The sequence below is a fragment of the Neopsephotus bourkii genome, unplaced genomic scaffold, assembly GCF_033783945.1.
Source record: "Neopsephotus bourkii isolate Nb327-2 ecotype Australia unplaced genomic scaffold, CSIRO-AGI_Nbou_v1 NB_457, whole genome shotgun sequence".
Classification (NCBI taxonomy): Eukaryota; Metazoa; Chordata; class Aves; order Psittaciformes; family Psittacidae; genus Neopsephotus; species Neopsephotus bourkii.
The window spans coordinates 1,858,810-1,885,802 of record NW_026900959.1 but is presented as its reverse complement, the minus strand read 5'-3'; the positions used below and the strand labels follow the sequence as shown (position 1 = coordinate 1,885,802).

At 54.4% G+C, this 26,993-nt stretch overlaps 2 protein-coding genes across 4 annotated transcripts in view; one reads left to right on the top strand and one right to left on the bottom strand.

Annotated features, from left to right (window-relative positions):
* The first annotated feature begins 1,881 nt into the window (after nucleotides 1–1,881).
* Nucleotides 1,882–9,144, top strand: R3HCC1 (R3H domain and coiled-coil containing 1). The gene is made up of 7 exons (XM_061349750.1): nucleotides 1,882–2,060; nucleotides 2,932–3,069; nucleotides 3,523–4,717; nucleotides 4,915–5,087; nucleotides 6,037–6,107; nucleotides 6,925–7,020; nucleotides 8,928–9,144. Exons 1-7 carry the CDS (start codon nucleotides 1,966–1,968, stop codon nucleotides 9,074–9,076), a joined length of 1,917 nt encoding a protein of 638 aa, XP_061205734.1. The 5' UTR covers nucleotides 1,882–1,965; the 3' UTR covers nucleotides 9,077–9,144.
* A 348-nt stretch (nucleotides 9,145–9,492) lies between these two features.
* Nucleotides 9,493–26,993, bottom strand: part of LOXL2 (lysyl oxidase like 2) — a 31,901-nt gene continuing 14,400 nt past the window's right edge. For 2 of the 3 annotated variants that reach the window (XM_061349748.1, XM_061349749.1), the window contains 11 exons: nucleotides 26,531–26,742; nucleotides 22,991–23,213; nucleotides 21,555–21,738; nucleotides 19,111–19,262; nucleotides 18,577–18,744; nucleotides 16,881–17,046; nucleotides 16,553–16,796; nucleotides 14,079–14,194; nucleotides 13,490–13,626; nucleotides 12,568–12,679; nucleotides 10,081–11,224 (listed from right to left, as the gene is read on the bottom strand). In XM_061349748.1, the coding sequence (XP_061205732.1) occupies nucleotides 11,145–11,224; nucleotides 12,568–12,679; nucleotides 13,490–13,626; nucleotides 14,079–14,194; nucleotides 16,553–16,796; nucleotides 16,881–17,046; nucleotides 18,577–18,744; nucleotides 19,111–19,262; nucleotides 21,555–21,738; nucleotides 22,991–23,213; nucleotides 26,531–26,742 (1,794 nt within the window). In that variant the 3' untranslated portion in view covers nucleotides 10,081–11,144. Of the gene's footprint in view, nucleotides 9,943–10,080; nucleotides 11,225–12,567; nucleotides 12,680–13,489; nucleotides 13,627–14,078; nucleotides 14,195–16,552; nucleotides 16,797–16,880; nucleotides 17,047–18,576; nucleotides 18,745–19,110; nucleotides 19,263–21,554; nucleotides 21,739–22,990; nucleotides 23,214–26,530; nucleotides 26,743–26,993 lie in introns of those variants that run through there. The other variant, XR_009724933.1, reaches the window with a different exon arrangement.

Genomic DNA, 26,993 nt, shown 5'->3' with positions numbered 1-26,993 from the left:
TGCTCCTCTCATCAGGCAGAGGCCAGGGCTGGCCTTGGAGGAAGGAGCTCCAGGCGCAGGGGTCAAGCCTGGATGAGCATCTCCAGATGCCTGGAGGAGCCTGGCAAGAAGCTCTTGTAAAATCACAGCCCTGCCTTTCCCAATCTATATGGTAATTCCCAGCCATCATCCCGCTGATGGGAAGAGGCAGGAGGGATGGAGCCTGTGAGTGCTCAATGACACCCAGGGAAGGCGGTTGGTCAAGGTGATGCTGCCCTTGTCTCCTGTGCTAGGGTTGAACTTCTGGAGACCTTTCCTCTTGCAGCACCTGGAGCAGGGGTGCTCCCAGGACTTTTGCATTGACTCATTAAGGTGAAATTACACTTAGAAACGCTGAGCACCTGTGAGGCTCATTGGCTTCACCTGAAACAAGCCCAAAGTGCTGTTTATCCCTCCCCCAAAGCTCCAGCTCTTGGCATCATTTGGATTCATTTCGTGCTTTGTGCTGCCGTGTGCCCAAGAAAGGGGATGAAATGGCTCAAAACTGGGAATTTTGGCTGGAAGAACCTTTGTGATGAGGGGAAAGGTGAGTAGTGCCAAGAGAAGGGAATGGAGGTGGTGCAGGGCCTGGAGCACAAGTGTGATGGGGAAGGGATGAGGGACCTGGGGGGTTCAGATGGAGAAGAGAAGACTCAGGGGGGACCTGATGGCTCCCTACAAGTGCCTGACAGGAGGATGCAGCCAGGAAGGGCTGGGCTCTGCTCCCAAGCGATGGGACAAGGGGAACCGGCCTCAACCTGCACCAGGGCAGGCTTAGATGGAGCTGAGGAACAATTCCTGCCCCAGAGGGTGCTCATGGTACAGGCTGCCCAGTGATGGAATCATCACCCATGGAGGTGTCTGAGCTGTGTGGATGTGGTGCTGGGTGCCACGGGTTTTAGTGCTGGGGCATGGCTGGACCTGATGATGCGGGGATTCCTCCTGGGGCTATGACTGAAGCACTACGAGCAGCCCAGCGCTGGAGCCATCCCTGCTGGTGGCTGCTCCATGGGCTCACTGCAGGGGATGGGGCGAGTGGTGAAGGTTGGGGTTTGATTTGGGGTGAAGGTGGGGACTTGGGGTGGTTGGGGTGGTTTTGGATATTTTGGGGGTAGTTTAGGGTGGTTTAGGGGTGGTTTGTGGGTGTTTTAGGGTGTTAGGGGTATTGTTAGGGTGCTTTAGGGGTATTTTGGGGGTGTTTTAGGGTGGTTTGTGGGTAGCTTGTGGGTGGTTTAGGGGTATTTTGGGGTGCTTTGGGGGTGTTTTAGGGCGTTTTAGGTTGTTTTAGGGTGGTTTGTGGGTAGTTCGTGGGTGTTTTAGGGTGCTTTAGAGGTATTTTGGGGGTGCTTTAGGGTGGTTTAGGGGTATTTTGGGGGTGCTTTAGGGTGGTTTGCGGCCCCCCCCGCCCGCACCCCGCGGAGGGGCGGGGTCTGTCGGGAGGTCGGGGCCGGGCTTGGCGCATGCGCAGCGCCGGGAGCTGCCGTTGGGACCGGGCCTGGTGGTGAGCGGTGGGGAGGGGGGCCGGGAAATGGGGGTACGGGGGGTGCTGGGGGGCAATGGGGGTCTGGGAGCGGGAGAGGGGGTGAGGAAAGAGGGGGGTGTGGGGGAAAGCAGCGCTGGAGGGGGGGTAACGGGGAACCGAGCGGCTGAGGGGGTGTCCGGCGGTGCCTGGGGCCTTGAGGGGTGCCCGGGGACCGGAGCGGGGTGCGCAGGGTAAGGGGTAACGTGCAGAGAGCAGCCCTGTGCTGGGGTGCGTGGGGAAGGGGCACAGCGGTGTCGAGAGGTGCCGGGTGCCTTGGTTCGGGTCAGGGCTGCACCAGGGTCCATGCATGCAGCTGCAGGGGAGGCCCGCAGGGCGCGGGGCCCCCCTGGGTGCTGCTGTGGGTGCCTCCATGCGTCCCTGTCCCCCCCAACCCCAGACCCGCTGCCACGCTGGCGCTGCGCTGCATGGATGGGGTTTTCCTCTCGCCCAACGAGGATGAGTTCGTGGGCAGGATCATGGAGGAGCTGGAGCGCTTCGTGCTGCAGGGGCAGCTCCACAGGTGGGTGCTGGGCTCTGGGTGCAGGGGTGAGCCTCTGCTGCACCCCGGGTGGTGGCACAGGGCACTGCACACAGGGCACTGCACATAGGGCACTGCATGCACTGCACGCAGGGCACTGCACACGCACACAGCACTGCACACACGGCAGCACGTGGGGGCTCTTGTCTCTTCTTTTACACCAGTTCTCTGCCTGTGGGGTTTGGAGCCCGGCTGCAGGGTCCAGCCTGGCTCGGGGCATCCTTGCAGGCCAAGGATCGCCAGGGAGCTGTGCCCTGTGTCCCTCTCCATTAAGGGCACATTTTACACCATTATATATCATTCATTATACACCTTCAAGCAGTGTCAACCCCGTGCCACGGGTAGGGACACCTTCCACTAGAGCAGGTTGCTCTGGTGTCCAGCCTGGCCTTGAACACTGCCAGGGATGGGGCACCCATTGTGGAATGCTGAGGAATGGAACTGGAGTTGTAAGAATGTGACTAAATGCAATGAAGTCAAATAGGGTCTGTGTTCATCCAGTTATGTTCGTAGTTGATGGTTTCTGGTGCGCACTCAGACTGGGTGCAATGGGACCAGTAGCTTGTGCTGGTGATCTCCCACCATTCCCAGCACAGACACAGGCAGCACTGGGATCCCCAGTCAAAGGTCGGGTGCTCCCACTGCTGCATGCAAAGCAAGCTCATGTAGACATCTGGGATGAGGAGGGGCTTTGGGCTCTTTTATATCAGAATGTCCTGCTTGGCTTTTGGGTGCGGATTTAAGCCCCACTCGGGAAATGACCTGGGAAGAGGGACTGATAAACCCTTGCTGCGTGCCTGTCCTTTGCCTTCCTACAAGTTGCTGATGCCCTGGATCCCCTCTCTCCTTTCAGCGTGCTCCTGTTCCCTCCCCTGTCCAGCCGCCTCAGGTACCTGATCCATCGGACTGTGGACAGCATGGATCTGTTGAGCAGCTTTTCAGTGGGAGAAGGCTGGAGGAGGAGGACGGTGATCTGCCACGCGGCTGTAAGGTGCAGTAGCTCTAACGGTGCTTCTCTTCCCATGGGCACAGGGTTTGTTTAAACTTCCAAGCACAAAGTGCGTGTGTGTGTGGTGCCCCTCTTCAAAGAGGAGGTGTCTGATGGCAATCCTCCAGTCATTGAGGAAGCAGAGGCTCTTCTGCACAAGAATAACACAAGTGTGATAAGGAGTGCCTGAGGGACCTGGGCAGGTTTAGTCTGGAGAAGATAAGGCTCAGAGGAGACCTTATTGCTTTCTGCAGCTGTCTTAGTGCCATGGTTAGTGGTGGAATGGGCAGTGCTGGACTGGGTGATCTTGAAGGTCTTTTCCAAGCTATCTGATTCCGTGATTCTTTTTCCCTGTCTGCTGACTTGCCATGGATGTGGTGCTTTCCCTCCTCTCTTTTACATGCACCGCATTACTTGGGTTCCTCTGCTCACCTCTTGCTGTTCCCTTGTTCCCAGGCTGCCCACCGAAACCAGCGACCAAAAACCCAGCACCAACCCCCTGAGACCAGCCCGGGCTCCGCAGCCATGGGGCCGGGGCAGCCGAGGGGGGCGGCTGCGGCACCCTGGGGACGTGCATGGGGACAACCCTCGAGCGTCCGTGGGCTCCGGCAGGATCAGGAAGCCGCCCAGGAAGAAGCCGGATAAAGCCCTCTACGTGCCCAAGGCGATGCGCAAGAGGGAGGAATGGGGCGAGCAGGAGAACCCGGCGGCTGCTGGTGGGGATGTGGCACAGGAGGAAGAGACCTGCCCCAAAGAGACTGCCCGGGAGGAGCTGGGCAGGTCTGAAGGAAGCTCAGGTGATGTCTCCTTGGCCTTTGAGCAGGAGGAGCCTGGTGAAGGGTGCGTTCCAGGAGATAATAATGCTGAGTGTCCCCCGTGTCATAGGGATGTCCCGTTGTTACAGAGCATCAAGGATTTCTCTGAGCAGGAAGGTCAGGATAAAGACTGTTCAGATTCCCTTTCTTCTGTACACAGTAAACCCCCAGCTGAAGCAGAAGGGCGAGATTTGAGCTGTGATAACACTGTTAGACCAGAAGGTACCAAAATCCTGTGCCAGGTGCAAGCTGAAGACCAAAGCAGCCGGAATGCCAGTGTATTGGAGCATGCCAAAACCTCCTCCCTTACAGCCAGTAACTGCAGTGCAGACCCAGTGGAAGCAGAGTCAAGTGCAGGGTCACTGGTGCTGGAAAACCAGGACGAGAGCCACACCACTGCCAGGGGCCTGGAGAGCAGCAGAATCATGTCCCTGCCTGAAGAACAGGGCAAGGACTTGAATGCTGGCGCTGTGGAGGGAGGGAAGGGTTCCTCCAACCTGGAAAGCCATGATGAGTGCCCCAGCGTTGCCCAGGTGGAGCAGATCCAGTGCCAGAACCCCACAGAAGCCCCAGATGAGCCTCTCCCTGCAGCTGAGCCCATGTGTGGTGCTGAGCCATCATCTCCTGAGGACCAGACCGAGCACCGGACAGACGCTCCGGTGCAGAACCGCAGCGGGAAGGAGTCCATGGTGGAAGGGGAGGACAAGGAGGGTTCGTGCTTGGCCGATGCTCTGTGGCATGAGCTGCACTTGCCTGCAGGTGACAGAGAGGAGAACGTGGCCGTGCGCAGGAGGAGCAGCCTCGAGGACGACTGTACCACAGAGCTCTTGGCAGAGGTAGTGTTCTGCAAGCCCTGGGAGCGACTGTGGGGAAAGGATGTGGCCCCAGGGCATGGGAATAGTCCCTGTGCTGGGGCTAAACCTGATGGCAGGAGCCACAGAAGTGGTTTGCAGGGACCGAGGTGGAACCTGGCGGGTTGGTCTTTGTGGTGAAACCTCATCTTTATAATGGTTTTCTTCTTTAATCCCCTCAGATTGTGGGTAATTTAACTGTGAAGAGCGTAAGCATCGAGAAGATCAGCTTGGACTGTTCCAGCTACAGGGATGCCCAAGTCAGCGAGGGGGATTTTGGCCATGTGACTGAAATCTATGACTTCTCCCCATCACTGAAGACAGAGGACCTGGTGGAGATGTTCTCCGACTTCCAGTGAGTATCTCTGAGAGCCTGAGCACAGCAGGGGCATGGAGGGAGCAGCCTTCCCGCTGGCATGAGGCAGCCTGATGGAGCTGGAATCTTAGTTTCACCTTTGTGCCCATGTGTCCTGCTCTTTCTGTGCCTTAAAGGACATTTCCTGCAGCTCATGTGGGATTTAAACCACAGCTGGTTCTTCAGGGCTCTCTCATGGTTAGCTACAGATGTATTCGCACTTACTCCTACAGGCGTCAGTGAGGCTTCAGGTGCTTTCTAGGAGCATCTTGGTTCCTGCACTTGGGTGCCTGGGTGAAATTACAATGAAATTACATGCTTGCAAAGGCTTATGTAAGAAAAAGGGCTCGATTCTGCTGCTGGAGATCAGATTTAGTATGTAAATCCAGGGAGCAGAGCCTTGTGCCTGAGGGAGTGATGCTGCATCAGGAGCAGAACAGAGTTCAGCCCTGGTGAGTGATAAAGGTTCAGCTCTGAACTGGTTTGGTGTCTGCAGGAGGGTGTCTTCCTCCCACCACCATCCTCCTCCTGTCTTGCTATCACTGGTGGATCAGATGGGAACTCTTCCCTCTGCAGATCCTTTAACAGCCATGGTTTATGTTTTAAATAAGCTCCTCTCTGTGTTTCCCCTCACGTTCTATTTCCATTTGCTGCGATGGAGCAATGCCTGCAGTGGAGGTTGCTTTCGGCTGAGGGAAGAGGAGAGCTGTTGGGGGCAGCTGAGGGGGTAATTGCACATTGTGGCCTTGAAGGGGGCACATCTGATGTTCTGCTCCTTTCCTTCTCTTTCCCTTGGTGTCAAATAGGTGTAATGCTTTGGAAAGCACCATTGGCCTGCTTGAAAACACTTCAGGCCTTGTGACAGCTCAAGGTGGTCGATGGGTTTTAGTGTGTGGGGAGTGGTTTTTCTCTCATTAACCAGTTTCATTCCATTGTCTCTTCATTTCAGCGAGAGCGGGTTCAAAATCCAGTGGGTTGATGATACACACGCTCTGGGCATCTTCTCCAGCCTCTCCACAGGTAGAGTGATTTGGTTCATGTTCAGGGGCCCTGTGGAGCTGCTGAGGTCTCTGCTCATGCACAGTGCCCCTGCAGTGACCTGTGTTGAGTCCTGCATTGGGTTGCCAAGGCAGTCATGGTTCATCGCGTTGTTCTTCCCACACGCTTCCAACTTGAAAGGCTTTTCCAGCTGGAGAAGCTGGAATTCTGTGGTGGGTGTGGAAACGCTGCTCTGCCAGAGCAGCAGGTTTGTAACTGGTTTGGATGGGCACCGAGGCACCTCTTGCATAGGGAGTGACTCGTGCTGTGTTTCTAGTAATGAATTTGCATTGCTCCTGCAGGTTTATTCCTCCTTTAACTAGGCAGAAAGTCCTGCCTGGGGTACAGTGACCTCCTGAGCATGGTGGCACGCAGGGCAGCACCAAGCTTGCTGCCAGACCTGCCTTCTTGGGGACAAACAGCCAAGCTCAGCTCTGAGCCATCCCAAGAGGTGTTTGCATCCAGCAGGCCCAAAGCTTATGCTCTTGGGATTTAGAATCACAGAGTGGTTTGTGTTGGAAGTGACCTTAAAGCTCATCCAGGGAAGAACTTCCTTGTAACTTCCTTCTTATTTAGTCTAATAATGTCAGAGTTGTCTTTTAAAACATGACTCTGTTTTCACAGGACTCTCCCTGTGCTCCTGTAAGCCTGAGGTGACCAGAATGAGCTTAGCTGTTTTAGCACAGGGCTTGAGATAACACAGCAGCTGCTGGAGCTCAAATTATTCACTGTTATTATACCATGTACTGATTTTTACCATACTCAGTCTGCTGATTTCAACACTCTTTGTTCTTTGAAGCATCTCAAGCCCTGGGGCGACGTTATCCTGCTTTAAAGATCCGACCGTTGATCCATGCCACGAAGCAGTCCAAAATCAAGGCCCTTCAGCGACCAAGTAAGTCAGTGTTTTACTTAGTAGTAGTAGTATTTTTGGTTTACCAGTCTTTTACATCCTGAGTGGTCACCATGACATGTTAAATGGGGAAATACATCTTAAGGAGCTGTATTTCTTGTGGTTAATTGGTGTTTTAGAGCCTTATTGGCACTGCAGGACATGGAGCTTTGGGGTGGAATCTTCAGTAGAAGCCTGAAGATGAATTTATATTCTTAACAGTGTTTGCAGCCAACTTGTGTCCTATTCCTGGTAAAACTTCCTACCTCAGCAATGCTGGTTGTGCCCGTGTGCAGCAGCAAGGGTGGATGTGATGACAAGAATGAATTGGCAGCGTGAGATGACAGTCTGCTTACAGGAAGCAGAACTACAGCTATTACCTGTGGGTGTGTTTTCAGTCCCTTTTCTTCTCCTGCTACACAAGGACTGAAGCAAAATGCACCAAATCCTGTTGGTTTCTGGTCTGTCTTCAGCTAAGTGGGCTGCTAGAGCTCGGGCTTAGTCTTTCTTGTGTGACTTGCTTCTTTTATGGGAAGCTTGAAGTGCAGGGTTGTGTGCAGCAGGGGGGTGGAGCTGTAGCTGTGAGCACAGGAAGACCAAAGCAATAACAGCGTCCTTTTGTGGTTGGTGTCATTTTGTTCAGTATCAGGTGAAGGTAAAAGAATTGTTAAGCTAGCCATTAGCATTGGTTTATTTCTTTTATTGCCTTTTAAAATCATATTGTAATCAGTTATACTTGCCACAGTAAAGAAATGCCATGAACCTGGTAGCAGCAGAGACTTTGCTGAAGGCACAATGATGCTGTTACTTCTCCAGTACACTGCAGTTAAACAAGTTTCTGTATGAATGGGTTCAAGGGACACTGTCACAGTTGGAAATTCCTGAGTTTTAAAGCCTGCTAGATTTCAATGGCACATCAAAGGATGTGATTTGGGTTTACACACTCCCCAGAATCTCTTTTCACTCCCGCTTCCTGATTCTCGGTGCTGGAGCACTTCTGAATCAGGTTATAAACTCCTGCTGGGGAGCATCATCTCTAAACTCTTGGATTCAATTTCAATAGCAGTTATTTTCCAAGCACAGGTTTGGCTCTGTAGCTGACAGTGTCTCTTATCTCTTAGTGTTTTCCTTTGTTCCTGTCAAGAAAGAGTGGCAGGTTTATTTCCCAAGCTTTGAGTTGCCGCTGTTGCTTGTACTAAGGAAACCTCTGAGAAAGCCAAGCCAAGCCTCATTACTGACTGGATAACAGATTTGCACCCAGTTGCTGATAAATGAGTAGGAAATCACCAAATCCAACCCACTGTGCCCTTGGCAAAGGTTTGGGGTATTCATTTCTTGTGAGACTGGAGCAAGCAGGGTGTCTGCCAGAAACTGGAAGTTAGTGGCCAAAGGGCTTTCCCAAAGCATCTGCTGTAGCCAAATAGTCTTTAAGAAATGCAGATTTTTCTTCCCTTGCTGCTTTCTGGTGGTTTACTTGCTCTGAATTGAGCTCAAACATCCCCAAGCATGGAAAAACTTGGTTCTATGTGGTTGGACTGTGTGGCTTCATTTTGTTCACAGGGATGCTGAAGGTGGCCGGGAAGCTGTTCCTGAAAGCTAATGGGGAATGATTCTCTTCACCACTGCAGAAGAGCTCGAGCTTAATTAGAGCCAAGCAGCTTTTGAACTGCCATTGGAAAATCTTTGAGTATAAAGCAGGAGGGGGATTTGCTAAAAGGAAAGGCAGTTTACTGGCAATGCATAGAATGATTGATTGTGCTCCTGGGCTGAATGTGTAATGGAACAAAGGAAATGGACATCAGCCCTTCTGTTCCCCAAGGCCCCTGGGTTAGCCACCAGCCTGCTCCTGCACAAGCACTAACTTCCTGAACAAGCACTAACTTGATGTTTTCTCACCCATTTGTACCTAGAGCTCCTTCACGTGGCAAAAGAGAGACCCCAGACAGACACGGCGGTGGCCAAGCGGCTCGTGACCCGTGCCTTAGGCCTGAAGCACAAGCAGCAGGAGGGCTCAGGCACCGACGTGCTCCTGCCAGAGAGCTTGGACCAGGAGGAATAAACCATCTCAGCTAAAACAAAAAGCTGTATAGATGAGCATGGCTGTGATATTAAACTGCATGCAGAACAGTGAGTTGCCATGGGGGTGTTCTCTTACGGACTTGCACCATCGTTTCTGAAGTTGGAAAGGGGAAAAGTTTACTATGAATGAGATCTTGCACTTGAAGCCAAATCCTGTGAGGGTTCTGTTAGCTCTTTGTTATGGAGAGCGTGCTGCTGGACTCTGATTCAAAGGATTGTTAACACTGGGGCACTTGCAGAAAGGGAGTCTGCTTACAGTAAAGCCTGCTCTATGCTTAAAAAGCAGCCATTAGGTGAAGGGAATTGTATCTTGTTGGCCAAAACTGAGCTGTAAGCAAGAGCAGAGCATCTGCAGGGGTCAGAAAAAGCTATTTAATGTTTACATTTGTTGTTATTGTTAATCTCCCATCAAAATGACAAGCGTTGAATGCAGGTGAGGTTCAGGGATTTCCTTATTTACATGGTGTTTAAAGAGCCCGTGCTTGCTGCCTTGCACTGGTAGCAAGGCAAGGTGTACACTGATTAGGATACCAGAGCTTGACAGTTTTGATGTTCCCAGAGCCTGGTGGTAGGAGATGCTGTGAGACACCTTGTGGCAGCAGCACCAGGGCATCCAACACAGCTCAGGCTCTGCTTTTGCTACACAGTCCAGCACCTTGAGAACAAAATGGAGTTTTCCAACTTACAGTAGGCTGGATGCCACCGTCTGGGCCACGGGGTAAATAAATGACAGAAATACTCTTGACAGGCACTAGCAAAAGTCCTTCTGCGTTCTTTAAGCCTCACAACATCCCTGTGAGGTAGGTTTTGGGGAGCACAAGTTGGATGCAGCCAGTTTCAGTTCCCCTGTGGATTGAAAAGGGCAGCTTTAAGTATTCAGTTACTTTTTTTGTATATAGAGAGAAAAAACTTGAGGACCAGGAATTGTGACCAAGTCCCTAAAGGGTCATGGAGTAGAAATAGACAAATGGCATGTAAAACGTGTTCTGGGTAAAAGGCTTTTATTCAAGTAGCTGTGTCTGCAGATCTGTAGCAACGTGTGCCTCAAACAAACAGAGGAACACACTTAGCACCATTGTGAATTTACCAAGTGTTCAAATCCTTTAAAGTCAACTTACACAGGTGGGTCTGTGACAGCACAGGTCCAGATCCCTGATGAGAAAAGCCATGAAGTTACCTCTGTAAGGTGCAGTGATGATACAATGCCTTAACTAAATGCATCCTTTAAACAACAGAGTGAATATCCAGCTTGGAAGGTAATATTGAGATGCATGTAGAATCTATGGGGTGAAAAGCTTACTGTGTCATGGAAACTGTGTCCAGCCGACTCATCATTGGGTCTGCAGCGTCTTGGAGATGTTCCAAGGGAGGTGTAGCTTCATGGAGCCCTGATCCACTTGCAGAACCGTTCTGCGTTAGCTGCTCCACTTATGAGACTGTGTTGGGAGTTGACTGTTGAATACACGAGTTTCACTGCAGTATTAAATGATGCTTTACACTGTTCTGCTCAGAAAAGCTGCTCCATTTCTTTCCTTTCTTGTATTTCTTTGCTAAAATGAAGAAGTCCTGCCATGGGAGCACTGAGGATTAGCTGCAGTCAAGAAGCAGTGGCACCAGTGGAGGCCTTTGTGCCAACAGTGTGTTTAAGCTTGAGTCAAAGAGCTTAAAGATACCAAGATTAATGCCTTGAGGAAAATGAATGGTAAAGACATATTTAGGTTGTTGGCACCTAAAGACAGTTTGTGCTTGCTGCAGCCTGGACCTATGTCTGTGAATAAAGATGGTGCTGCAGAGTGGAGGGAGAAGTCTTTGTGGCGAAGGTTGGAATGGTGAAGATACGGAGCCGAGTAGAGTCTAAAAGCCTGCTCCTAACTACCTGGGGTAGTCACAGGAGACACACGGTGGTCTGAGCACCTAAACCGGGGAGGAAGGCATCTGTAGGAAATAATTTACCTGGCTAATGCAGAGTTTGATTGTTTGCTTGATTGGTGGGTGTGCAGTGGTTCGGGAAACCTCGCTTCTTTAAATAGTGGGGTGTTCTGTCGGGTCTATCGGGTGGACACCTTGTTGTTTGTGAGTCCACTGAAGTGATCGAACTTCTGCTCTGTCTCCTCGCTGAAGGAGCCACCTGGGGAGCACACACGAAGGGGACAGGGATGAGCAGGAGGCACCCAAAGCAGCTCGCAGCATAAAGCGGAGAACACAGGGGCTCATGGGGCAAAGGGCTCAAAGCAAGGACTAGAAGAGCAAAGATTTTCCTGGGCTAATCAGTTAAAGCATTAGTTAAGTTTTACCACTGACTATTTAAATCCAGCCAAGAGTCCTTGATCTTGGCTTTTATTGTAATAGGAAGACCATAAACTACCCTCAGTTCACTGCTAACTTTTCTTGCTTAAAGGAACTAGGTGATGCTGAGTAGGACCTGGGAATGGCCTCCTTGAGGCTAATGGTAAGTGGGTGCTGGTGGCTCGTCTCACATAGGACCATGCCTTAGTTTTAGCCTCTCAGCTAGCAACCTCCATTGATTTGTATAGAGAAATCCCTGCAAGCTGAGCTGGAGCCTCCCCGGCACTGAAGTGCCTGCTCATCCACGTGAAGTGGGTTTGGCTCTGCAGAACTGGGTCACAGCTGAAGCACGACACACGAGAAGTCTTTTTGTAAAACAACCCAGCAAATTAATAGGAAAAATCAGTGGTGACATGGAATTTTGTCAGGAAAAACATTCCTTGCAGGACGGGAGCCAGCTCTGGAGCTTGCCTTCCCCGCTGCCTTTGCTGGGAGGGCAGCAGGCACTTGCTGTTAATCTCTGTGTTAAAAACAGTTTATCTCACAAAGCCCCAACTTCACTTCATTCCATTTTTAACTGGCCTTGGCATTAATGCAGTTTCCACAGTTTTCCGTCCCATTCCAAGGCCAGGAGGGCATTTTCTGGCTCTCCACTGCTCGTTTGCATTGCAAGAAAGGAGAAGCTTTGGGGTCTAAGAGGTGAGTCCCAGGTTGAGAATAGCCCGAGTCTGGGAAGGAGGTGGAGCTGTCTGCTTGGACCTGCTCAGCACAAGCTCTGTGATTGATTGCACAAGAGCTTTCCTTACATCTGATGGTCTAGGGAGGGAAAAGCGCCCATTTCCCAATGGAAGGGACACAGCTGGGCCCTCTGCTCTCCCCATCCTACCAGGCCTGAGGCCTTTCTTTCAGAGCTTGACCAGTGCTGTGCTTGCTGCTCCAGTAACCTGTCTGATGCAGCACTGCTGAACCCCCCTGCCACCTCACTCCTTGCCACCTGTAACAGGGACACGGTGATGGCTGCTTTGCACAGCCCACAGCAAACAGCACCTCTGCTTGGCCTCTATCTCCTCTTTCCAAGCACCTACAAAGTGATAAACCAGCACACAAACACCTTGCAGTGGAAGCACAGAGGATTCCTGGTGAATGCTGCAGTGGGATCCCTGCATTCCCTGCCCAAGGACTCACCTATGTGGCAGTTGTACATCCAGATGCGCTGCCCGTCGTAGCGGCTCATGCATTTCATCACGTTGTTCGAGTAATCGGATTCAGCAACCTCATAGTTGGGGTTGATGACAACCTGAGCAGGGGGGAGGAGCACAGAGTCCTTGCAGATGGGCTCGTGGTGACATTTCCCATTCCACTATAATACTTGGTAACAGAAAAACCCTCACTCATTGTGCAAGGGGACGCAAATGACTCGGTTAAAGAGGGATCAAGCTCACACCTTCCACCATGCACCAAGATACATCCCCCTCATCCTCATTTCACACCAGGGCAGTGCAGACAGAACTAACTCCTCTCCCCTTTGCTCCTCTCCACGTGGCTCTGTTTAGAACCATAGATTTCCCCTCTTGCACAGAGCAGACTGGAGGCACAGCCCTAACTCCTGCCAGCACCACGACAGCACCATTTCCTCCCCACATGAAGTGAGCTTTGCTCACCAGCAGCTCAAAAGCTTGGCACAACCCTGCAGTGGCTGTGTAGAATGTGCCATGTGATGCAGTGTGCTAACAACAGCACCTGCACATGGATTGGGTAGGATGATCAAGCATCAGCTGGATGTGGATGTCTTAATGTGGTTGTTAGAAGTGATTTCTCACTTGGGGATGGGATCGCTGTTGTCCCGGTGGGTAATTCTTTCTCTTTTAGCTATGGGAACATCATCTCCTTGTAATCAGAAGTTTCATGGAATGGTTTGGGTTGGAAGGGACCTTAAAGCTCCTCCAGCTCCAACCCGTGCCATGGGCAGGGACACCTTCCACTAAGAGCAGCTTGCTCCAAGCCCCTGTGTCCAACCTGGCCAGGGATGGGGCCGGTTTATAGCCCCATTAAATCAGTTGGATTCCTCTCTAATGGGTGAGATAAAAGCAATAGCAGCAGCTCCTACCTGGAAGAGGTAATCCCCCGGTGGGATGTCGGTAATGTCGATCCACTGGCAGTCGATGTCGTGCCGGTACACGTCCCAGCACCCCACGGTGATGCCTTGCTCCCCAAAGTTGGCACATTCATACTGCTTCAGCACATCTGACGGAGCAAAGGCGCAGAGGGTTAGGGGCACAAGGGCACATCCCAGCAGCTCAGGCTGCGGATCCCCCTGCAGGCACAGCAGGGGAAGATGCCGTTGTTTCCCAGCTCCACGTTCAGTGATGAACCACTGGGGTCTTGTGCTGCCATAGCTGGACCGTGCAGCTGCAGGGGAGGAGCGGCCGCCTTCATCCCTCATCACCCAGGGGCAGGTTTTGGGAGCTGAACCCAAACCCTTGGCTCTTTGGAGCAGCTCGGAATAGGGATGTGAGGAGCATATGGGGCCCTCAGGGGTTCTTATACCTGTGGAGACCACTCCATACCTATATAACCTCAGGACTGGTTTCTGGCTCCTGTCAGGCCACGTTCGAGCCCTGTGAGAGCATCTCTGAAGCCGTTCACCTGGATGGGGGCAGCCATAAACTCCCAGCATAAGTGGCTCTGGCATTTACCTGCTTCACATTCGGTGTCTTCCAGACAGAAGCTGGCTTTGTGCCCTTCGGCCACCTTGGTTCCGTTGAGGTTCAGCAGGTCATAGTGGGTGAACACCTCCATGCTGTGGTAATGCCTGCAAGGCACGGACAGGGAGAGTTATCCTTAGGGAATAGAGGCACCCCTGTAACCCCCAGCCCTACAGAGCCTGGCCCAGGAGAGCCGGCTCCAGCAGGAGGAGTGGGATGTTTGTGCTGTTGCATCCCCCAGGCCCAGCCCCATTCCCCTGCAGCTGAATACACAACCACCACGGGGTGCTATGGACCAAGCACTGATGCAGGAGGTAGAGAGACCACAGCCAGGGGCTATTCCCTGTGGCACCATCACCCATGCTGCCTGCACGCTGCCTCCCAGCCCGGGTACCCATTTACACATCAAGCGCTAGAGCTGCTTGGTGGGAGAGCATTGCCCCAGCCTTTGGAGAACACCATGTTCTGGAATGGCAAGGAAGGGAGAGAACACAGGATCCAAGGCATCAGCAGCCTTGAACAAGGAACATTGCACTGCGAAGGGAGCTGGAGGCACCAAAGCAGCCCCGTGTCTATGGGGATTGATCTGGTTTTCAGCAGCAGAATAGAGATCTATAGGCAGGAAAGCCAGAGCAGATGGAAGCAGCTCCTCTGAGCACTCACTTCATCTGGAGCTGAGAGCCTGGCAGCTGGGATCACACAGGATGGGCGGCATCCTTCCCAACAGGGAGGTGTTGGTGCCAGCTCGGCCGGGGCTGGGCTCTAACAGCAGCACTGCTGGGTGCAGGAGAGAGCCCCCAGCCTGTGCTGCAGCCCCTGCACTGTCAAACCTGCACCACAGCAGCGTTTGGGGGATGCTGGACATGGGAAGATTGAGTTCTGCTACCACAAAGGCCAGGCCTGGGTGCACAAGCGTGGTCACGCTGATGGAACACACTGGGTTTGATCCCAGGCTTGGACCTGGGAGCAAACCTGCAGCAGGAGCACCCTATGGGGAGCAGCCGGGGGTCCTTAAATCACTGCATGGCTCTCCCAGCGATGGGACATTGCACTGGGACACACCAGAGTCAAACCCAGCGCTCGGGGGTTGAAGCAAGAAACACTCGAGTGCAGCTGTAGGAATACCCATGGCTTGAACACCCCAGCTCCCATCGCTGCAGTGGGTGTACAGAGGAAGGAGGGGAGAGGAGGCAAAGGGAGGAAGCTGCCCTAGAGACTGGGTTCCTCCTCGCCTCCTCCTGCCTTTCCCAGCCGCATCCATACCCACGTATGCATGGAGCTGCCACTGCCAGCAGTTCATCACTGTTCCCCCTGCTGCAGGTCCCTCCCGTCTCTGTTCTCCTTCCACCTCTAAAGCCAAGCTCCCAGCAGCTCCCAGCGCTGGGAGGAGGCAGCGGAGCTCCGGGGCTCTGACTCAGTGCTGAGCTATGTCTGAGTCACTCAAGGGGCTGTTTACACGCTGCTGTTCGCAGGCTGAAGAGGAACCGAGTTCATCCTCCCCCGGGGATCCAGTTTAAAGCACGCAGATGGCTCCCGGCCTCTTCCTCAGCCAGGTCTCTCCCAGCCTGCAGCGTGCTCAGTGAAGCCTTGTGGTACCCAAGCATCCCCTCAGCCCATCCCAACAGGGCCAGGGAAGCAGCCGCCCTGCTGGAGCGGTACCTGCACCTCACCAGGGCCATAAAGGGCTGAGCCCTGAGCATCGCCTGGTTTCACACAAGCCTGACACCAGGGGCAGGAGTTACCCAGCTCCCTTTTACCCCACATGAGAGAGAATCACCCTTGCAACAAGCCACCAGTTCAGAAGCAAAGCATCTGGATGGCTGCGTTCCAGCTCCCTTTCCTCCCCATGGTTTACTCTGGCTCAAACTGCCCATTTCTCCCTCAAAACCGACGCTTTTATGGCTGTGAATTCCCTGTTTGTCACAGATAGGCCCCAAACAACCTCCCACCCGCACACAGTGTAAGTGCAGCCGAGATGTGTTTAAAAGATGCAGGATTCAAGCACATCCTCGAGTCCCTTCCAGGTGAGGGGGTAGCTCAGATGGCTGCATCTTTCCATGCGCTTCCTCTGCACGTGCACATCCATCTGATCTTAACCCATACATTTCGGGTTCAAACTGAAACAGGGGGCGTTTAAGGTTGGATCTAAGGCAGGAGCTCTTCCCTGTGAGGGTGCTGAGGCGCTGGCACAGGGTGCCCAGAGAAGCTGTGGCTGCCCCATCCCTGGCAGTGCTCAAGGCCAGGTTGGACACAGGGGCTTGGAGCAAGCTGCTCCAGTGGAAGGGGTCCCTGCCATTGGAGCTGGAGGAGCTCTAAGCTCCCTCCAACCCAACCCAGGCTGGGATCTGTGACCATGCCCCAGTTCTTACCCATCCAACTGTAGGGGGCTGTGGGAGGGTGACACCTGCCCTAACCCCCCCCACTGCATCCCCCGTTGGGCACAGAGGGGCTCCCCGCGCACCCACCGGTGGCAGTCGTGCCAGACCCAGGCGTGGCGCCCGTTCTTGGGTCGGAAGTCGGACTGGCCGTTGTTGTGGATCTGCGAGGAGAAGCGCAGGAGGCGGCGGTAGCCGGAGCTCCGGGAGGTGTTGGCGGCGGAGCTGGCCAGGCAGCTCTCCTCCAGGGCGCACTGCAGCATGAACATGGGCCGGTCCTCCAGGTACGCCGTCTGCTCCACCAGCTCCGCGTTCAGCACCAGGTCAGGGGCGGCTGCAAGGGAGGGCTGGGGTTACCGGGTGCGGGCCGGACCCCGCGCTCACTGATGCTGCGAGCAGGGGGAGCTGCAGTACTCACTCTCAGAGCAGGAGACGCCAGCCCCGAAGCGGCCGCCTCCTCTGGGGCAGGAGACGTGGGCTCCGTCGTGCCGGCAGTGGGCCAGGGACATCTCTGTCCCCGAGCACTTGACGCCGCTCATGACGACGCTGTCGGCGCTGATGTCCCCGTGCCAGTACCAGGTTTCCTGGGAGGAACAAGGAATTTGACCCCCTCTTTGGTGCCAAGGGACCCCTGGATCCTCCCCCTCTACCTTGCAGGCTCCCTCCAGGGAAGAGCGGTGCAAGAGCACACGAGGAGACAGCCGATGCCCAAGGATGCTGAGGCAGGGAAGAGGAACTTGGGGAATGAGCCCAGGTCTGTTTAAGCAGAAGACTGGGGTTTAATCCCAGTCCCATGCACCCTGCCCTGACCAGCAGTCAGCAAACACCATGTCCGAGCTGGTTTAAGCCTCTCCTTGGTTTTAATCCAGCTGTAAACTCACTTTTCCATTCATCCTTGGCCTGTTCTAAGCCATTTAGGCCATGCTCTGGGAGAGATGCCCAGCAATCAAAGCACATCTGTCTTGTGGCATCTGTGCACTTGGGAGGGCCGTAAGTAATGCCAGTGCCTGCTTGCACAGGAGAGGAGGCAGCATCCACAGCCATGCTGGAATGCCACTGGAAACAAGGCATTTGAGGAGAACCAGGACTAAGAGGGTCTCATAAACCTCCTGCTCTCAAGGGGGGGTTCAGTGATGCTCAAACCCTCATCTCCATCACGCAGCTCTCCATAGCGATGGGAACAGCAGGACGTTAACTCCCAACATCCAAACCCGGAGGCAGCTGCAGTCACAAAGCTTGGGATGAGGGGAGGAAGGAAAGCAGGAACCATTCCTCAGCCCTGCTGCTGTCAGAGCACGCTCCCAGGAAGAGAACCCCCCTCGGTCCGAGCGCTCCCATCGCAGCAGCCCTTCGCACACCCGCACACAGGGCTGCCCTGTTCCACACAGTGCAGCTTTATGCGCACGGGGCCGGGATTCACAGAAGGGCTCTTTCTGCCCTAAATACCAGCCAGAGGAAAAAACGTCTTGTTCCTCGCCGGCCTCTCGGGGCTGTGTCAATAGAGGCCGGCGGCTGGAAAGGCCGTGCTGCAGGGACGTGGCTCTCCTCAGCCCTTGTGCTCTGCTTGGCACCTCCACAGGAGCTCAGCTGGAGGAGCCAGGCTGCGCATGGAGATCACTGCAACGGCGGCTGCAGCCTCCTGAGCCAGCCCCTGCCTGGACCCGTGCATCCCCGCTGGCAATGGATAACGCTTAAACCGGCTGGAATCCACCTGCCCGTGAGCCCCATGTGTCCTGGACCCAGCCTACAGGAGCAGAAGCAAACTGGTTTCAAGTGGTCTGATGCTGGGTTAAACCCCGCTCTCATGCATCAGGCAGCCTCAGGAGTTAACTCCCTGATGGCTGAGACAGGGCCAAGAATCCACATGGAACCACAGGGATAAGGGAGTCGGGATTCCCGGGACACCTGAGCTGTGGAAACAGCAGCTTTGCAACAGCTTCTGCTCCATATCCCCCCAGGGGCTGCTGTGGATGGGGCTGAACCTCCAGGACCTCTCTAGATAATGCCCTGCAGTGGAAGGCTGTGATTTGTTGGGTTTTGCTTCCTTCTCCTCCTGCAGCATCCCCAGCCGGGCACACCGACACCAACACCGACACCCGAGGGCAGGGGCTCACCTGGAAGGCATGGCTGGCAAAGCCCAGCCCCAGCTGCCTGCACACCACCATGGCCTCCACCGTGCTCCAGTTCTCGCTGCACACCGTGCCCCACCGCAGGGTCCCGTTGCGCTCGGCCAGCACCTCCACCCGGCCCTCGTAGGGGTTGCGGCCGCCGCTCAGCCGCAGCTGCAGGGCACAGGGAGCAGAGGTGAGAACCAGCCCAGCTCATGGGCAGAGGCAGCAGCTGGGGCCACAGAGCCCGGAACCATCGCAACCGGGATGGGTGCCAGTGTTACTGGCTTGCAGTGATTGCAGCCAAAGCAGCGCTTCACCTAATGAGCCTCCATCGAGCGTGGAGGAGCTCAAAGCTCAGTGCAAAAAGGGAGCATCGCCCTCGTTTGCCCTCCTCCCAGTACAACGCAATGTGAACATCACAGCTTAGGTGGAATGATTCCTGCACAGCTCCCCTGCACAGCGAGGGAGGGCCGATGATGCTCTGGGTTGAACACATCTCGCCATGCTCACTCCCATCTGGACCGCTTGGTTTCTCACCTGATTCTGGAAGCCCATTGCTGGGACGTTGCATCTCACAGCAGCATCTTCTTCGTGGTTACAGCCCTGGGACTCCATGTTGAACTTGCAGTCTGTGACCGACTTCTCGAAGCCAGTGCAGTCAATTTCGTTTAGGTGGATCGGACCCATGCCTTGGGAGGAAAGGGAAAGAGAGGTTTTACCTTCTGCCCATGCTGCTGCTTGGAGAAGGAATACCCAGTACCGGTCAACAGCACAGTGCAGGCATCAGAGCGCAGTGATCCTGAACGCATTCCAGGCATTCCTTGTAAAACTCCAGCAAAAAGCTGCAGGATAAAAGTCCTCATTTTACCACTGAATTCTTCTCAGCATCCCTGGGGCTCGAGCACCAAAAAAGCTGCAGGAAAAGCCAAAACTTCCCATTGTTCCCGAGCTCACGAACCTCAGCTGCAGGAACCCTTCTGGCTGCGTTCGTGAGTGGGAATCTGCTCCCAGTCAAGGCCTGACATTTAGATGGGACAACAACATACAACAGCGCAGGGATGCGTGGGGAGGCAGAGGAACAGCTCGGGGCAGGTCTCTGGTACAGGCTCCGACACCGCTCATGCAAACAGGAACGAGCATCACTTTGTACCACAGAGGTGCTGGGAGCCAAAGGGAATAACCTGGATCCTCTTTGGACAAGTGGCAGCAGAAAACTGCTGCTTCTCCCAAAGGGAACCAGCACGAGGAGAGGGGCACATGGGACAATTCCTGCCTGCATGGGACAATTCCTGCCTGCTCCCTGCTCCCGTTTCCAAAGCTGGTTAGAAAGGGGTTCTTGGGGGATGAATCAGAGGCACCGGCAGATGATCTTCATCACAAAGAACAACTAGAGTCTTTCCTGGAATACACATAATCCATTCCTGATCCTGTCCTGCTAAAGGGAAGGACATGATGTTACAGGGAAGGACATGGGAGGGAATACAACTTGGATCACAAGCAGCACTTCCTGCCCTCATGGCCTAAAAGAGCTTCCCCCAGAGAGGAGATGTGCCCAGGTTGGTGGCTCCACACCATGGCCCTGCCTTCTTGCTTTGGCATTCCATTGGGATGACTGCTGGGCCATTTCAGTGGGGAATGTGAGGCTGGATCCATGCTGCATTCCTGGGGCATCACCCTCCAACTCTGGTCAGCATCAAGGCATTCCTCCTATTCCTCCTACTCCAACTGCTCGGTGGCTTGCAGAATGACTGGGTCAGCATCAGCGTTTCCAGATGCAGACCACAAACAGGATTTGAATGAGGGAGAAGCAAAAAGCGGCCGGATCGACATTCCCTGGGAGCCTCGGCCTTGGAGGCTGCTCCTTCATTGCATGGATCTTGTGTGATGCTGCCTGCACTCATCTCCCAAAGGTCTCTTTGCCTTACCTGGGACCTCCAGACACTGCCCACTGATGGAACTTGGAGCCCTGTGACACTGAATCTCCATCCCACCAGTGATGAGCCTGATCCTCCCCATTAGTCTTTGGCCACACAGATGCACCAAGATGCAGCTGTACCGAGGCAGAGATTGAACCCGTGCACAGACACCGAGGCACGGGAGCAGGGAGGTGACTTTGGGCCAAAAGAGCTCCTTTTCCTACCCCAATGTGGCTGCTAAAGGGAGTTCCTGTGGGAGCATCCTCCCAAGGGCCAGTTCTGAGCGGGTGCAGTGACTGATGCCCAGTGTTCCGTGGTAAAAGGAAGGGAAGTGAGTGGGAATCAGCAGCACTGCTGAGGTTCCAGGCTGTGGGAGAGGGAACAGCACGTCCTGCTCCCTCCCGTGGCAGCTGCTTCCCCCCCATGATGACCCTGCTGTTTCCTGGATGAAGCTGAACACATCAGCAGCTCCCTGCATCCCTCTGCAAGAGCCAATGGACAGGTCACGCTTTGGAGCTTTCCAGCTCCTGGCCACCACCACTGCGCTTTACACGTGCTGATAGGCTCTGAGTTATCCTTTAACACAGCTTGGGATTTAAACCAACTCCCACCTACAGCAAATCCTAAGCCAAACCTGGCTCTGAACTGCTCAAATACCCTTCTATTTATAATGGGCTAAATTCATGCTGCAGACTTCAGCTGGAGAGTGGTTGAGGTCCAGATCCAGGACCCTTTTTGCCAGGAGCCTCCAGTAATGCCTTACACCACGATGTGGGTCTGGAGAGCTTCCAAAGAGCACTGGGAGCAGCCAATGTGATAACAAAGAGGCGGTTACTGGAAGAGCTGCTGGAGGGAAAGGTGGAACCCATCACCAGGAGCCCTCAAGGATCAATTCCCAAGTCACATATTCCAGCCCAGCCCCAAGCTCTTCACTCCAGACACTTATTAAGGGCAGAGAACAAACCCCTGGTCCCCCCAGACAAAGATCCCATTAAACCCAGGCTCTGCCCTGGGTGATGGAGGCGGACAAGGCACGACCGGTCCCCGAGCTCCCATTGCCCTTACCTTGCCCGAGCCTGGCTCCCGTTATGGCCTCCTTGGCGCTGCCGAAGCCCAGCTCCCGGCACACCACGCTGGCCGACACCAGGTTCCAGTTGTCATCACAAACTGTTCCCCACTCCCCGTTCTTCAGCACCTCCACTCGGCCCTCGCCAGTGTTGGCTCCTCCCTTCAGCCTCACCAGGGGTTGCTGGAAGACACAGACAGAGGAGGGGTTCCCACTGCCCAGGACCAGCGCATCCCTTCCTAAAGCCCTTACTGGTGGCACGTGGCTGCAGGCACGTTGTGGCCCAGCAAGTGTGACCCTGAGGCACCTTAAATGAACCAGCACAGGATAGAAAGGGCTGAAAGTGCTGTGTGAAGTAGATTTTTACCTGTTCAGACTCTTGGTGTACTCAGACACACGTCTTGCATGGGCACAGAATAAAGAGACGTTTTATTGCGCTGAAGCTTTGGTGCTTGGATTTAGGAGCCTTTTCCACACAAGCAGCTTTGCAGCCCCACAATGGAGTGGTTGGCCATGGAACAACCCAGTTCTCACAGCATCTCCTGGGAGCCTTAGAGGAGGCTTGGGAGTTGCTCTGAGCCAATTCACACAAGGCTTTTCCCACTTGCTGCCTGTGCTGCAGCCCCTGGATGGGTTCATTTGCTGCACACATCTCCAGCCAGGGGTCCTGGGGAGACCAACATGGGCCTCAGGCCACATAGAACCTGTCTGCTGCAGTTACAAGTGGTGGGATAAGTGATGTCCCAGCTTGTACGCAGCTCCAGTTCCATCAATCCCTGCTCTTTACTCTATTACCGACCACACATCACTTACCGGTACCAAGCAGAGCCCATCCAGGAGTCCCAGCTATGGGAGCACCATGGGTCCATCTGGGACCAAAACCCCCTTGAACTCCCAACGCTGGCAGCACGTGCAGCTCTGCAGGCTGGGCTCACACCAAGGATGTCCAAAGCCCACACAAAGGCTGCAGGAATGACTTGGCAGCGTGCACGGCTCAGGAGGTGAGCAGTGATTCACAAGACCTGGGAGGCCTGGATCCTCATGGGGACTCCAGGCTGGCAAAGCAGGGCCAGGAGGGTGCTGTTCCCACCACAGCAGTGGCCTCAGGTGGGGTCAAGATGAAGCCCACTCCTCAAGTCACAGACTGGGTGATGCAGGCTGCGTCCAGGGGCAATCAACACCTTGGGTTGATCAACCCCTGAGCCAGCATTAGGAGCCTCCAGACCTCAAAACCACCCCTATATCCTAAGGCACATCCTTTACAACTGCAATAGTGCCCTTAGCATCAACCTAAACAACGTTTGCTGCAAGTCACACTGAGAAAACTGGCTCCAGGGTCATTTTCTAAGGCTTGTGCACATCTTCTGGTGCTGGACTGAACACACAGAGCTCATTCAAGCCTTCTGCCCAAGAGCTCAACAGAGCATCTCCTCACCTCCTGCCTGAAGGCTTTTCGGAAGCCACTGTGGCTGCTGGGGGCGAAGGCCCGGCCCGGGATGCAGCTGACGACCGCAGGCATCCCATTGTCACACGTGGCGTTCTTCTCCGCATCCACATTGAGGTGGTTGCCCAGTTTGCAGCTGGAGACGTGAGCTTCGTTCCCGCTGCAGTCCATGGAGTACGCCCAGTAAAGCTGCTTCCTCCGGCTGGCGAACATCCTGCAGGGAACGGATGGGAAAGGAGCCCATAGGAACTGCACTGAGGTGGGATTGAGCAGCGCTGTTTGAAGGCTCCTCCATTCGTACCCACAGTGACTCTCTGTTAAGGTGTCACTTGGGGGTGAATAGGTCATCTCCTTCAGCTAAGATCAGAGCATGAATCCACAGGGAAGCTGGAGCAACAATGAAGATCCCTGCATCATGGATGGGTCAGAAATCAGCTCATTCAAAGGCAGGGGGCAAACAGAGCCTGAATCTGTCCCCTTGCTCTGCCACCGAGGAGAGCAGTTGATGCTCAGATGGGACCTTGAGCAGCCCCAGGGCAGAGGCTTCCATGGCTTTTTGACACTTGTGCAGTACCCTGGAATGCATCCGGTCCAGCACCACCACTCCAGACTCTCACTGCCCAAACCAGCTCTGCCCCAGCACCCTCTGTGCTCCTGCATGTGCTCAGTGTGGAAGTGGGAACCCGCGGGAATGTTCCCCTCTGCAGACACGAGAGGAGGACTCCAAAGCAGACAAACACAGCCTGCCTTCAAGCCCTCATTGTGGGGATGCCTTAGAATAGCAAACAGTGACCTCATCCTGGAAACTTCAGGAGGCTTCAACATCTGGTTGGTATTAACAGCCCGTGGTAGGCTGGGGAGAAAGAGCCGGAGAAAGCCCCACCTCGTTTCCCCGGGATAAGGAGTGGAACAGCGCTGATTTGTGCAGACACAGACCCAGGGCATCCTTGTTGGTCACCTTTTAACACAGAAAGGCTGCAGCCCCCCTCTCCCCTGCCTGGGTGTAAGCCAAGGGCAGCAGTGCTCAGGGCAGAGGTGTAAGGGAGCAGTCACAGTGCAAGAGTTCAGCCAACTCCAGTGCAACCTGGAGTCCAAATCACTCCTGCTGGCGAGGAGGCAGGGACCTTCCTCGCAGGAGCTCCACTCAAAGCCACAGACTGAGCCCAGGGGCTGTGGGAAGTGGCCTCAGGTTCAGCTAAAGGAGCCTTGTGATGGAAGAAAGCATCCGGGAGGAATCTGGGAGCACAAAACCAATCACTGCCATGTTCACACTGGGAAAACTCACCCGAACAGGGGACCTCCTCGCAGGTCTACCCTTGAGGTGCTCCAAGCCTTGCTGCTGCCTTCAGCCTCAGGGAGGCAGGAGAGGAGGCAGACTTGCCACCTCCTGCCAAAGCCCTTGAGGTCCTGGCTGTGCTAGAGAACCCCAACCATGAGGATTCCTATGCAAGCATGGCAGGGATTAACTGAGCAGCTTCATAGTGCCGGGAGCGCACTGAGGAAACCGGGCGATGCTGTTTGGGCTGATGCTGAACCAAATACCCTGGACCTGCTGAGCTCCTCCGTGCATTTACGGGACACATCACAAAGCTGCAAGGCCTCAGGAAGGCGCTGGGTCCAGCTCCCGGCTTAAGGCATCTCCAGCCAGAACCATCGGCAAAACGCATTGAATCCTCCTCTGCTCCCTCAGGCAGAGCAGGGGCTGGGAGGAGGAGCTCACAAGCAGCGCCCACAGCAAATCGGGTTGAGGGATGAACAAGAACATGGAAACAAGGCTGGGATTTGTTCCGTTTCCTCCCATAAATCGCGCTGTCAGCTCCCGGCCTCGGTTACGTTCAGGAATAAACCCTTGGCACCGGGACAGCCCTGAACTGAGTTGTTTTCTTTCAAGCAAGATCCATCTGCAAATCATTCCACCTCCCAGCACTGTGCAGAAGCAGGGATCAGCAAGCTCAGCATGCGGGCAATGGGGCTGGCAGGGATGTGGGAAGGGGCACTCAGCCCCAGCCAGCAGAAACCCCATTCCAGCCCATCTCCCATCTGCGGAGCAGCAGCGGGGAAGGATCCGCTCTTGGAGAATGGGATTTACAAATGAGGGAGAGCAAAGCCTGTGAAATGAGAGGAACGGCTTTGAGGCTTCACTCACAATAAATGGGATTTGCTGGATAACTGTGCCTCAGTTTTTCCATCCCTATTGCAAGAGATGGGACAATTACCAACCCCTTCTTATTGAAGGCAGATGGCTCCAGCTGCTCCAGTTAATGCTGTTCTTGGAAACACCACAGCTAAGAAGCAGGACAAATCTCTGTGCTACCAGAGCTCATTCATCCTTCCTGCTCCGATGCTGGGGATGGCAATCTCAGAGAGGAGTTTGCTGCCCTGATGGAAGCAACACTCCTCAAAGTGGTGTCCAGGGCGAGAGGCCGCCTGGTACCCATTATGAACCCACTGCTCATGTCCCTGGGAATCCCACCCGCGTTATTCACCTGATGCTCTCTGTGCCATGTGGCTTTGCTCTGTTCCAGCCCAAGGACCTCCTCAACTGGTCACGACCTGGCTAATGAAAGCAATGAAAGTGGCCAGGCAGCTCCAGGGGGAGTGCTCAGAAAGAGCAATTCCACAGGCCAAAAGGGGCAGGCAGGAATAGCACATTCCTGCCTGGAGAGCTCAGCTCTCCCCCCCAGCATCGCTGCTTTCCCCCTCCCCAGGTCACAGCGGAGGCAAGGAGTGAGGCAGGATTTCACTTAAACTGTTTTGCAGCTGCTTTAGGCTGTTATTCCTAGGGAAAAGTGTAGGAAGAACCACGTCTGTGATGGAGGCTGGTGATGAAACACAAACTGAAGCAGTGATAAAGGAGCCCAGAGCTCCTGGCCCTCCAGAAACAGGAAACACAGCCTAAAGCCATCAGCTTGCAGCGATGTTCTCCCTATGGATCAGTGGATTCTTCCCTCATTTAAAGCCATCTACAGCTACAGGGAGAAAAAGCAGCACTAAAATCACAACTGCGTCTTTCTACAAGCACCACCTGAGCTGCACGGGCAGGAGTGATGCTGGAGGAGGAGCACGGAGGTGCTACCGGTACCCTTAGCTCAGTGCTCAGCTCAGAGCAGGCTGGAATGGGCAGAGCAAGTCACACACAGCTGGGGATGGCTGCAGCAATTCCAGCCTGGGAACTGGAGGGATGGGAGCAAAGGAGCCGAACTGGAGTGAACAACGGCGGGAGATACAGGGGGAAATAGCCTTTGTGGCAGCTGGACCCCCCCAAACCACGGCTGGTGAGAGCCAGAGCAGCTCCCATGTGGGCAAACACATCACAAGAGGTGGGAGACCAGGAACTGCAGGGTGGGAGGGAGGAACCTGGGCAATGAAGCACCAAGACCTGGTTTATGGCAAGGTGGCTCGGTTGGAGCTTCCAGCACAAGCCAGACCTGACCCTGAAGCTGCTTCTGCACTGGGATGGGCTCACTTGGCTGCTTGAACCCCAGTGTGCAAAGGAACGCACCGGTGCCTCGCGCCAAGCCCTGCTCTTACTTGTAGACCTTGGTGTTGTATTTCCTCTCGCTCGGGAACCCAAACATGCCACAGACCACGCGGGAATTCTTCATGGTCCAGTGCTTGTCACAGATCTGCTTCCAGGCCCCTTCATCCTTCACCTCCACGTAACCCTCCGTGACGGGCACCCGCTTGCGGTAGGTGGCGAGGATGGGACGGATCCTGATGTCCTCCACCTGGATGTTCATGTTCTGAAAGCATAAAGGGAACAGAGATGATGCTGGATTGCAAGGAAATGGCTTCGAGGTGGGAGCAAAACCCAGCTCTGCTTGGAGAGGTGCAGTAGGAAAAGACACCACAGGGAAGCGGCGCAACCTTTCCACCCGGTGCCAATCCCTCCTCCAGCCCACACAGGAGGATGCTGCTCCTCATTGAGAAGGAAACCCCTTGATTTTACAAATGGCTGTGTAAGAAATCTCCCTTGCTACTTAAACCCACTGGA